Source organism: Rhinolophus sinicus, linkage group LG03 (genome assembly GCF_036562045.2).
Source record: "Rhinolophus sinicus isolate RSC01 linkage group LG03, ASM3656204v1, whole genome shotgun sequence".
Taxonomy (NCBI): Eukaryota; Metazoa; Chordata; class Mammalia; order Chiroptera; family Rhinolophidae; genus Rhinolophus; species Rhinolophus sinicus.
In genome coordinates this window covers 95,665,616-95,678,593 of record NC_133753.1, presented here as the reverse complement: position 1 = coordinate 95,678,593, position 12,978 = coordinate 95,665,616, and the positions used below count along the sequence as shown (strand labels likewise).

The following is a 12,978-nucleotide window of genomic DNA, read 5'->3' as shown; positions in this document are numbered from 1 at the left end:
CTGTCGTCCTGCTTTGTCATTTAGGTAAATAAGGCATTTAGGTAAATAAGGCATTTTATTACTGCGAGAATTAAGCTCGACCCCTGTTAAGGCCCCTTTTCCCTCAAAGCCTCCTATTTCTCCTCAATAACCAGCCCAAGGCCCACTAACCAGCCAAGAGCACAGATGCTCTTCCTGGCTTCCAGGCAGATGTAGTGTGACTTCCATCGTTCTCTCTCTCTGTACACAGCTCACCTACACCACTGACCACACGGGATTGGAACTCTTTGCTTCCCTTGTTGTTTTCCTTACCAGGAAAAACCCTAATTGCTCCTATTTCCCAAAGGCTGGGCTCCTTGGAGTGTGCTGACCTGCTAAAGGCTACGAGCTCCTGTGTGGATCCTGAAAGACAGGTGCGCTTGCAAACAGGCTGCATTGTATGCCTAGATCAAGTCTCATGTTCCCAAATCAGAGGTAGACTGACTTAAAAATGAGGTTATATCTGCTACTAAGGTCCTACACACAAGCATCCAGAAGTGACCTGATGACAGGTGATGGGAACAGAGAGGCCATCTTACAAGGCTGGGCAAGGGAAGATGTTGCACGGCTCCTCCTCGGGGGTCGGCTTCATGCTGGAGTCACAGTAGCTCTCAGGAACCTCTTCGTGAGTGTTTCTGTGCACACAACGAAATATAGGATACTGCGACCCTGCAAAGACAAGGAGAACAGCCCCTGCGATGTCGGTCTGTGATGGAGATGCACAGAGATCCAGGTTGTGAAGAGATGCCACAGAAGCAGAGCAATTCACCCACTCACCCCTCCTTCGTCTGTCTGCTTATACACACCTCTCACACAAGGGCTTTGTCAGCACCAGAAGAGTAGGAATAGTTCTTGCCCTCAAAGAGCTTATAATCTATTTGTGGACATTGTTTGAAGGCACTCAAAGGCAGATAAAAATATTTTTTACAAAAATTCAAGATCTCACTAGGCAGGGGAGTGATGATAAAACAAGCACAAACAATAAGTTCTTCAAGGATTTCTGCAAACATCAAAGAGAAAGGGTCCTAGAGGGTTCAGGCTGCATCCTAGAGAAAAGGTTGGGTTTGAGTAGGTGTGTGCACCTGTGTGCTGGAGGGAGGGAGCTATCCAGGTCACTGCACTGAAACAACAGTACCCGACAAACTGGCCTGCAAGCGCCAGATATGTTTAAGAGACAGTTTATGTTGGACTAGAGAAATAAGGAGATTTGAGAAAGGCTGTAAGAGCAGCTGGCTTCCCTTTTGTAAAACATTTTATACATTCCCCTGATACAGTACTGATCTAGCGGGATTTTAGTTATTTGAGTATATGTCTGCTTCCCATGAGACAGTGAGTTTCTCAGGGACAAGACTAATTCTTGTTCACCCCTGTATCCTCAGTACCTAGTAGAGTAGTAGGTGCTCAATAAAAGTTTGTTGAATGAGTATTTACCAGAAGTCTAATTTGTTTTTATTACTTTGTTAAAAAAAATCATACTGCCTCAGGTGTGTGTGTTTGTGTGTGTGTGTGTGTTTTAATATACAGCTTAGTTTCATTGGTTGAAAATGGATACATCTATTTTGGAGAAAAAGAATTTGTTAAGTGGAATTTCTAGCTCCCAAACAAACAACCCACAACAATCAATTCACAGTTTGGCCTTCCTCTTTGCTACCCCTTGGTGGCAGCACTGAGTATTACTAATGGACGTTTACAAAGTGAGAAATGTAACCAGCTAAAGGAGCAACGCAACTGCTGGAAGAGTAGGATACTCCTTTACAAAGCACTGCCTCCCCCCCCCCCCCCCCCCAGTGTAGGCCACTGCACAATTCCTGCCTGGCAGAACGCTATCATTTATTCTGCAGCTCTGTCTTAGCTCTGTTGCTAATTGACAGACATTTATAGTTTCTGAACTTGCAACTTGCTACATTTTTAATTGTAACTAGAGGGATAACATTTAATATGTGTCTCAATATTTCACCTGCCATGGGCAGTGTTTCAATGCTTCTTTAAACTGATCTTGTGTGACACACTGAGCCAGAGTATAGTTCTTGTAAGAAACTGGACAGTTTGTAAGACAGTTTTGAATCTAAAGCAAACATTTGCTTAAAGTACTCTGGCAGTAAAAATTTACAATGTAGCTATAACTGGAGACCAGTATTTAAAATAAAGTTCCAATTAAGCATAATTATTAGCTGAGTAAAAAGCAGTACTGACTGTAAAATTAATAGGAAGCAAAAACTTTTGTGGAATTCAGTTTTGTCCAGCAACATATCTGCTTCCATTTAAGAAGAGAACTTTAATTAAATTCAACAAACATTAAGCATATTGTGTTGAGTTAAAAGGATGGATAAGATTCAGTTCACAGCTTGCAGGGTACCCGTTTGGGAGCCAGCTATTAAGGAATTAAGTAAAAATCTTACTGTTTAGCCTATCCTTTTCCCTTCAAGACCACAGGAGTTTAACTTTTCTACTTACACGTTTGTGGGTTGGAAAGCAAAAGTAACTACCCAAACCACTTGGCACTCAAGTGAGGGCGAAATGTAATATCTTGAGCTAAAAAGATACAGGTTACCATAGGAATGCTCTGTGTCCTGCAAAGATGGGTCCTGCTTGCGGCTGTTTGCACATGGCCTCTGCCTGCCTTCCCCTCCCCTCTTTTGGCCTTTACAGTACACTTGTCCATGGTCCAGCTCCAGAGTTTAGCCAAGGAAATAAATTCGGAGGCTCTCTCTCTTTCTCTGATGGTGAGAAAATACCAGATCTGTAATTCTTGACTCCAGTGACCACAACGGTTTCTTTCTTCGGGTCAGTTTTGATTTCTGCAGAAAGGGAGACATCTGGCCATCTCTTTACTGTTCAAGCATTCAATGTTCCTCTAATTGGCAGCAAGCAAGTATGGGGTGGTGAGGTCAGGTGCTGGCTGAGCTTCAGGCAGCGGAGAAAACCTGGGACCAGTTTGGTTGGGTTATATTTTGGGTGTATTGATCAAAACAGAAGTATGCTTTGTCAGAGCAGGGAACTGTACCACAGGTAGAGGTTGGTAAGGCATTATGGAGAGATCGCAAAATAAGGAGCAAGGGAAAAAAATAACTCTAGTCGGAACACCAGGAATCAGCCAAACCAAGCCAAGGGTTTACCAGATGGACAGAGATCTTGGCAATGAGCGGAGGGAGTCCTGGATGCCTGCGACAGGGCCCGTTCTGGGGTGATGATGTCCTAAACTTGGAAGTATTTACAGCAAGGGAATGTGTGGTCCAGTTAGTTCCACCAGGAAGGACTGGAGAAAAGTGAACGCAACACTGTGTGAGCATGAAGGGTGAGCTGACAAATGGCACATGCTTTGTTCCCATCCCATTATGTCCACAATGCAATGCCGTACGGTCTCCGGACAGGGCCACATCTTACCCTTCTGGAAGGCCTGGGCCAGGCTGCATTTAAAGACAGGAAATGGAAGAGACTCTTCTACACATGCCACCTGTGAAATCAAACTACCTGACAACAATTTTTATCCTTTTATAGTGTTCCCTTGTTTTCACCTAGTTCTGAGTGTATCTGGTTCCTTTAATGGGCACCACACCACGACCTGAATGGTAGAATATTTCAGTAATAATACATTTTGATCTTGGGTGCCTATTCAGTTGTGTTTCATACAGCTAACCTCTAGTGTCATGGACAGGTCCTCGCTAAAATGATTTTGGCCTTACTGCATAATTCTCTCTAGCTTTCTGCCTCCCTTTGCTGATTCCAATCTGTCTCTTCTCGCTGTAATAAACTGTAACCATGAGCATAGTAGCTTTTCTGTCTTATACGTTCTTATAGTGGGTCGTCGAGCCTGCGGGTGGTCTTGGGGACCCCCTACACAACATCACACCAATGAGCCACCTCACAGCCAGGCTCACAGAGGTGAGGGTTTGCCATGGCCCTCGGGCCCACCTGCACATTCCTCATTTGGGCATCTGCGGAGACCCTCCCAGCGCACGCATGGGCTCACCTTTCCCACAGGTTGTGGAGCATTCTGTTGTCCCGAGCTGCTTCCAGTTGTGGTCTCGGTTTCGTCGTGCGGGCTGTGGTGCTGGGGGTACCACATTGTCTGGCCGGTGGGAAGAAAATCTGTCAGGATGCCTGACAGGGAAGGTCTGCACTGATTCTGAGGTGAATATGTCAGGCGTCCCCCCGCGCAGATGTTCCTCGTCATTCCTGTCCTGCTCTTCTCCCTCCTCGTGGCTCCCCCCTTCTGTTACCAGCTGGCCATTGAAGGGCTCCCCTAGGAGACAGAAACCAACGCACACGCACAGATCAGTTTGGATGTTGCATTGTAACTAGGAAGCTGCTTCACCGTTAGAAATCAGGTAGCACGTGATCATTTTTAATCCTTAGCACATATATTTAAAATAAACAGACACTAATTTCCCTAATATTCAAAACATTATTAAAAACGAATAGAAAAAGATGAATAGGAAAAGTAGGAAAGGGCCAGGGAGAGGCAGTCCACACAGAAAGAAATACAGATAGCCAAAGGTCATACAAAGATGCTACACAGAAATTTCACTCATAAGTAAAGCACTACATGTGAAAACTAGAACCACAACTCTAGTCACCTAACAATAAGGATTAGAACTTTGGAAACCCTTATATCCGTAAATCCTTTGTTGAAGGTGCTGGAAAACACGCTCTCATACACTGTGGGGGGAGCCTGCAAATAAAATGCAAATCTTGGAGAGCAATTTGGCAATATCTAACAAAAATTTGAATGTCCGTACCTTTGACTTAGGCATTTCAGTTTCTAGGACATTTGTTGTACAAATATTCCCATTCTTTTACACAAAGCTGTATGTACAAGTATGGTCACTAAAGCATTCTTTGAAATAGCCAAGCAGTAGAACGGGCTTAGATGTCCACCACTGGTACTGGTTACGATAAATGACGCTATCAGCATGAACGGAATACTGTTATTTTTTTTAAAAGAATGAAGCAAATATATGTTCTGACACGGAGATCTGACTCTGGTCTGTTATTTGGCGGAAGAAGAAAGCACACAGAATTCAGTCTGTATCACGTACACGCACACAGAGACGTGGCAGGACACTTTCTGAGAGGTGAATCTGTGATTCCTTCTTTATCTCCCTCAGTCAAGAGGAGCCAAGCCCTTAGATTTTTTTGCCTTGAATTTTTGCAGGAAAGAAAGCGAAAGCTGCTGTAAGTCAACAGCTCTTGCTTCCCACAGTGAAAGCCTAGCGCTCAGTAAGGATGACAGATCCCAGCGGAGACAGATGACCGGGAAGAAGGGAAGGAGGAGGGGAAAGTGAGAGCGCTTATGAGAGAGAGGGAGAGAGGGAGGGAGAGAGAGAGGGAGAGATGTTTCCACGGTGGAAGAGGCAGGAGCGTGAGGTCTCGCGTTTCCTGACCACTGCAGTCCCTCACCTATACCAGGCAGGAACTTTTACTCACACCTGCAGTGTGTGTGTGGAGCCCCGTTTGGACTGAGATTGAATGTCTACCAGTTACAAAGAAGTTTCAAGTTAAAGTTAGATTTACGTTGGCTTATGGCAGAGAATGACATGTGATGTTCTGTGTACATTTAGGCTATAGACAAAGATTCCAACTGGCTGCAAACACGTGTGTACATGCATAGGAAAGGGCTGGGTAGAGTCCCACCAAATTGTTGAGCGATTCCCTCTGGGACAGGTGTAGGGGGAAGGGGGAAAAGTTTGGGGGGAGATTGCCTTCTTTTAGTGGACTTTTTTTTTTAAGAGCAGTTTGAGGTTTACAGAAAAATTAAGTGGAAAGCACAGAGTTCCCGTACCCCCCCTGCCCCCACCCATGCACATTATCAACAACCCTTCCCTCACCAGGGTGGTGCACTTGTTACAATTAATGACCCTGCATGGAAACAGCATTATCACCCAAAGTCCAGAGTTTACAGTAGGTCTATGGGTTTGGACAAGTGTATAATGACATGTGTCAACTATGCTGGTGTCATACAGAAGAGTGTCACTGCTTCTGGAAATGACTTAAAAGTTCTCTGTGCTCCACCTATTTGTCCCTCCCTCCCCTGGCAACCACTGATCTTTTCTGTCTCCATAGTTTTGTCTTCTCCAGAATGTCATAGACTTGGAATCATACAGTATGCAGCCTTTTCAGATTGGCTTCTTTCACTTAGTCATGTGCATTTAAAGTTCCTCCATGTCTTTTCATGATTTCATAGCTCATCTCTTTTTAGTGTTGAATAATATTCTGTCACCTGGGTGGACCCCAGTTTATTTATCTAAATTCACCTACTGAAAGACGTCTTGGTTGCTTCCAAGTTTTGGCAGTTATGGAGCAGGCACATTTTACTTCACATGTTTTTATTTTGATTGAATAATGTTCAAACACATATTAGCTTAGTACAAACTAAGGAGGCAAATTCTAGAGCTACTCTAGAATCCAGTTAAAACTTAGGGTTTCATGCCAGCCTGGTGGCTCTGGCGGTTAGAGCTCCATGCTCCTAACTCCGAAAGCTGTCAGTTTGACACCCACATGGGCCAGTGGGCTCTCAACCACAAGGTTGCCAGTTCAATTCCTTGAGTCCTGCAAGGGATGGTGGGCTGTGCCCCCTGCAACTAAGATTGAACACGGCACCTTGAGCTGAGCTGCCGCTGAGCTCCTGGATGGCTCAGTTGGTTGGAGCGCGTCCTCTCAACCACAAGGTTGCCAGTTTGACTCCCGCAAGGGATGGTGGGTGCGGATTGGTGGGCTGTGCCCCCTGCAACCAACAACAGCAACTGGACCTGGAGCTGAGTTGCACCCTCCACAACTAAGATTGAAAGGACAACAATTTGACCTGGAAAAAGTCCTGGAAGTACACACTGTTCCCCAATAAAGTCCTGTTCCCCTTCCCCAATAAAATCTTTTAAAATGCTTTAAAAAACCCCACTAAAACCTAGAGTTTCTCTACCCCTTCATCAGTGCTTTATTATTTAGTTGGCTTCTTACAATACTTCATGTTTTAAAATACTATATGCAAATTAAAACAATAGAGTCGAGACCAGGCATATTGATATAAATGAGACTGTCCAAGAGGTTATTAGCTGAAAACATTAAAAAATTTTTCGAGTGCTTAGTATGCACTGGGCACTAGGCTTGACATCTGATTTATTTGGTCTCCTCCTCTGCTGCACCCCATTAGAACAAAACAAAACCGTTGAGCGTAGCTTTTCCCCCTGTTTTGTAGACTGGGAGTGTATTCAGAGAAGTTACTGCCTTGCCTGAGGCTGCACAGCAAGGAAGTGGCAGAGTCGGACTCAGGCTCTGGCCTCCTGACTCCACTGGTATGGAGGGTGAAGCCTGGTCCAGAATGCCCCTTCTCACCAATTTTTTACAACTGACCCCTTCCGGGCCTGCCCTGTCCCAGGCAGCTGACCCCAGAACCCCAGGCTACCCGTTAGGTGAGACCCATTAGACTTGTCATCAAACATCATCATCCTATTGATTTCAAATAGTCTGTCCAATTGCCCCTACAAATCAGCATCAGGCCTCGGTGATATCAATAGTCTGCCATCTGAACTTGGTTCTCAGACTGTGTATTGCTCTTGGAAATGGCTTCAAAATGTTGTTTGCTGGGTGTGCTGACTTGGAGTTTGGACAGCACATGTAGCCTGCGTGCTGGGCACACAGCTCCCTGATATGTGACAATCAGATAACCCGGTTATCTAACCGGCTGCCCAGAGAAGGATGGATTGGCTGGATGTGGCATCTGTCCCCTCAACGCCTAGAACAGGTGCTGGACCAGGTAGCCTTTAGGCAGTCTAACAAGCGCAGGCTGGCCTGAGGTCACTGTGGGACCTGGGGGAGTGACCTAAGCTTGCTAAGCTTCCGTTTCCTCACTCGTAACCTGAGGCTCATACGAGTCCCTCCCTCTGAGCACTGCGATGAGAATTCGATGGTTAATCTGTGTGAAGCGCTCTGCAGTGCCTGGCTCGCAGCGAGGACGCGGCAGTGCCTGGGAGGGACCGTCATCACTGACATTGCTGCAGACCTTCCTGTTTGAAAGATGGAAAGGATACTCTCCATTTGAGTGGTGGGCACCCTCATTGCTGGGTAAGGAGGTATCTGCAGAGCTGAGTGCTGTGCCATAGCCCGCAGCAGCCCCGTGAAAGCTGCCTGCTCTGTCCGGCAGCAGAGCCCCCAGGGAAGAGGCAGATCCATATTCTGTGTGGAATGGTGTGAACTCCACATTCTTTTCTTACAGGTCAAAGTAGTGTTAACAGGAGCAAAAGGGAACCTCAAGAAAAGGCACTGGCAGAAAGAGTAATGGCCCTCAGAAGATGTCTGTGTCCTAATCCCTGGAACATGGAATATGTGACCCCATATGGCAAAAGGAACTTTGCAGATGGAATGAAGTTAAAGATTCTGAGATGGAGAGATCATCCTGGATTATCTGGGAGGGCCCAGTGAAGGGTCCTTATAAGAAAGAGGCGGGAGGTAAGAGTCAGAGAAAGAGACGTGATGATGGAAGAGGAGGGTCAGAGTTAGAGATATTTGCAGGTACTACTCGGCCAGCTCTGAAGATGGAGAAAAGGGCCACAAGCCAAGGAATGTAAGTGGCTTCCTGAAAGAGGAAAAGGAACCAGATTTTCTCCTAGAGCCTCTGCAGGGAGCATGGCCCACTGACATGTTGATTTCGGCCAAGCAAAACCCATTTTAAATTTCTGACCTCTAGAACTGTAAAATAGTAAAGTTGCATTGTTTTAAGCCACTACGCTTGAGGTAATTTGTTATGGCAGCAATAGGAAACTAATATAGGCATTCCAAAATGAAGAACTGGAAAGAAAGACCCAGGCGTTCATGTCATTTTTGAATCAAGTTCATGCGACACTCTTATTAGTAAAGGCTCAGACAAACGGTGAAGAATCTTCTGATATCTGGGCCACTGACTCTGAAGTACGTGTCCCTGGCTTTTCTCTGTGTTGACTAAGAGACGGAGAATCGCTGTGCAAGAAGAGAGACGCGCTTTAAAGGGAAATGACACGAGTGCTTGGCAGCAAAACATGGATTTTACCTGGTCTCCTGTGAGGTGGCACCTGGGGGCTGATGGCGTTGGTCCCCATGATGACGTACTCGTAGTGGACTCCTGGGTTGGGCTGCTGGTGTATCATCTGACAACACAAAAGCCGATGTCACTGCACTGGCACACACGCACGTCCCTTTCCTCCTGGCTCTGAGTTCAGTGGTATGAGTGGTACTATATAAATGAGTGGGTTGATTCACATGTAATAATATTAGTGGACCTGTGACAGATTAAACAAAAACTATTTCCAGATGGCTTTTTATTTGCTTTTGAAAAATGAAGAACTTAGAAGAAAACTAGGCTGAAAGTCAAGATTTTATAAGTTCCAAGTAGGAAGATGGGCAATGGTAGTGGAACCTTTCTGTTGGCTCCCAACCATCCTCATACCGTGGCTTAGATTTTGCTCCGAGCTCTCAAAATGTCCAAAATAGATACATGTTTACATTACAGAGAACCTACTGGAACACTAGGTGGCGAGTTAGAGTCAGCAAAGAAGAGCCAGACCTCGGGCAGGGCCAGCCCTGGAGTCCTTTCGTTTTCCTTCCAAGTTTTCTACCTGGCAGATGAGGCTGGCACAGCAAAGGTCCAGCCCAACCCTCTTCCTCGTTGACTCTTGGGTCCCACCCCTTCTCATCCATAGAAAACTTCAGAATCACAAAAAGATGGGGTCAGGAAAACAGGTATAAGGGAAGTAACTTTCTCGCTGGGTCCTATTCTCTCAGGAACTGAGGACAAAAGGAAGATAGCAAGCATGAAACTGCATCCGGCTGTGGAAGGCAGCAAGGAAACTGTCTGAGACAAAAACACCAAATCTGTCTGCATGGCCCAACAGAACGAATCCCTCCCTGTTGGCTCTGGAGCACAGATCCTTTGGCCCACAGCTTTCCTGGTAGGCAAGAGGGTAGGGGGCTAAATGCAGCGCAGATATGAGCCAGGCAAAGAGACTCTGTTCCATTTTGATATTTCTGTCTGTACTGCTGTTGACCAGCTGTGTAGCCCAGAACAGGTCCCTTCAACTCAGTTTTTTATTTCTTCAGCTGGAGAAGAAGAAAGTTAGAATACAGCAGATCTCTTAGGTCCTTTTAGCTGCAAGTGCCTCAGAGTTACTCCTGCATGGGTGGGGTCCTGTTTGGTTCCTGATTATGTCTCTTATGTCCATTTATGCCATCGTCTCTTGCCTCCTCCCTCCATGTGAAATGGGGCCTCCATTCTATAAATCACTCGCAGAAGGCAGACATGAGACCCCCTGGGCTCCTTATACTCAGAAACCTTGGTGGTGCACACAGAACCCCGCGAGACATGGTGGTGTGACCTCAGGTTCCTGCTGTCTCCCCTTCTTCCCTCGCTTCTCCTTTCACACAATTTGACAATGGGTCTGAGGCCGGAAACCCTCCCTCCCTCTTCTGTGCCTCTTCTGCGTGAGCATTCATTCCGCCAGTGCAGACCTTGTCCCATTTATGAAGTTATTATTGGCTACCACATCCCAGACCACCCACGATGGGCCTTTAACAACCCGGGGTTTGAATCCCTGATGCTATTCGAAACTTACTCAGAGTCCAACAACCCACTGGACAGCGTAAAAAAAAATATTCAAAATTAACTATAACAAGGCTTCCTTTACAGTTCTGGTCCTCGAGCCGCTAGGCCCGAGAGGAATGAGCATGTAACTGTATAGTTGGAGAAGCACTATTTATAAAACTCTCACACAGCTCACATCTTGTAGACCAGCATGGCTTTGTAGGCGGGGAGAGAATGCGTATCTGTGGGTGAGCTCATTCTTTTTATCATAAAAACCCAGTTTCAAGCTTTTGTTCCCTGATCTTTTTAAGAAGACTAGATTCTAGTGGTTGCTTTTAAAAAAATAAGGACCATTTTTAACTCTTAGGTAGCTTAATAATTTAGTTTCTTGTAAAATAAATCAAAGTTTTGTCTTCTGTGAAGCAGGGGACTTTTAGTAAATCTCTGTATTGTGTTGTCTAGTAAATCTCAGCGCTTTATCGTGTCATCTGGGATACTCTGGAGCTCTCCTGTCTTCATCAGTTTTAATAGAAGAGCTCTGAGCAATCTTGTCTTGCTCTAGGCATTTGCTTGCTTTTGCCATAGAAAGAAAACATGCCAAATAAGCATTAGGAGGAAAGTGCCTGGAGGAGATCCAATGCTCATGAAATAAAGGATATGTTTTGCCTCTGATTTGATTCAACAAGTAAAATTGGTTTTACTGGGTCAATAAACGCTGAGGGTTAGAAGCATCTGGTAGAGTTTAATGTTTCTGTGAGCCAGGTACATTCAGGGTGACTAGTACAGATGAACACCAAGATTTAAGAACACCTCAAAAGACTCCACTCAAGTGGTTTTATTGAGCTGGGGCAATAATGTGTCGCTTGTTTGTTCTAAATGTGGCCCTTTGAAGCAACAAGATACAAAATCCAAAGAATAGCCCAGAAACATCCAAACTCACGTAGACATCCAAGATCTCATTGGTAGGACCTTCAGCCAAAAAGGACTCTCCAGCAGTGCTCGAAATCTCATTTGGACGCTTATAGGTGAACATCGTCCCTCCACCCTCGTATTTTCCAGGCCGGTCAATTGCCCAGTTCCCGTTGATGATGGAGCGGCCAGAACGACTTCGCAAGGCTGTGGAGAAAAATGAGACAGTTTCTCAAGTAAGCCCAGGGTGTGCACAAGGAACTGACCTCCCCTGACCCCAGTTGCTGGCTTATTTACACAGCAAGTTTTTCATTAGGATCCGCTATGTGCCAGGCACTGATCTAGGCCCTGGGGCAGGACGAGGCATCCAGACCACATCCCTTTGGGCTTAACCAGCTCTTCAACCCACTTTGATCCACCATTTGGATACAGCAATGAAGGGTGGGAGTGGTTAGGTGCGAAGGATATGGAAAACCAGAGGGAAAGAAGAAAGTGAGAGGAGGAAGATAAAAGGGAGGGGGAGGGGAAACTGTATTATAGCCCATTATCTAGGTGAGAGGTTGCATACTGGCAGCTCATGAGCTGATTTTGGCCTGCAGGTGGGCTTGGTTTGGCCATCGCAGTGTTTTTTTTAAAGTATAATTGAATCTAAATTTAAGAATTGGGAGATTTCACATAAAAAAGTTAGAGTACTAGCTTGTCTTATAAAACAAGAAGACATGTTAACACTGGCTCCATTCCCTCCAGGCAGCAGTCCGTTGGAACTGGGGAGGACGGCCCATTTGCACGGGGCCTACAGGCTCTGGTTTGTCCTAATCCCCACCACTCCCCAATACTCCCCAACACCGAGGCTAAGTCTCAGCTTATTACCCACTTACTCATGAATATGAACTATTCATTCATTCCCTGTGTGATCGTGCTTGCGTTGCTATTTTTCTAATACTTTTCCCACTTGTATGTCTCCTAAAAATGGCAAAGCTAAAGAAAGGCCAGGAGGTTTCCCGTGGTTTTCTCCTACCTGGTCAGCTTCATTCGTTTATACTATCTACCTCCCTGCTTTCTGTGGGCTTTGGGGGCTGTGGACTGTTAGGTACTCCACACACACGGTCAGAATCAGTCTTCATAACAGTGCTAAGCAGATGTGTGTCCCTGTCTTTCAGAGAGGGGTTCAGGGACCAGCGAGAACTTGTTCAAGGACATGAAGGTGGTCAGTGACGGAGCTGCAATTTGGAGCCCACACTCAGAGGGGAGGTAAGAAACCAGGATTAGGGTTACTGAGAGAAGAAAAGGACGGCATGTGAGAGCGGACTTGCTTCCCTTAGACATGTGGCATCTTGAAAGCTGCCAGCCAATGGCAGATTGGGTTAAAAGAGATCCTGTACTAAGTGCCATGTACACAGTGGGCCCGTGGGGGTCACCAGCTTTTTGAACTTTCACTTTTCAGAGTGCCTAAATTTAATTTTTCACAACACAATGTAGAAAAATTTATCTATGAACAAAAGTAG

The 12,978-nt window shown here is 45.6% G+C and overlaps 1 protein-coding gene across 2 annotated transcripts in view; it reads right to left on the bottom strand.

Annotated features, from left to right (window-relative positions):
• The window catches only part of THSD4 (thrombospondin type 1 domain containing 4), a 574,709-nt gene that overhangs the window by 28,754 nt on the left and 532,977 nt on the right, over positions 1 to 12,978 (bottom strand). For both annotated transcript variants that reach the window (XM_074328210.1, XM_019736037.2), the window contains 4 exons: positions 11,505 to 11,680; positions 9,038 to 9,134; positions 3,989 to 4,261; positions 558 to 687 (listed from right to left, as the gene is read on the bottom strand). In XM_074328210.1, the coding sequence (XP_074184311.1) occupies positions 558 to 687; positions 3,989 to 4,261; positions 9,038 to 9,134; positions 11,505 to 11,680 (676 nt within the window). The remainder of the gene's footprint in view (positions 1 to 557; positions 688 to 3,988; positions 4,262 to 9,037; positions 9,135 to 11,504; positions 11,681 to 12,978) is intronic.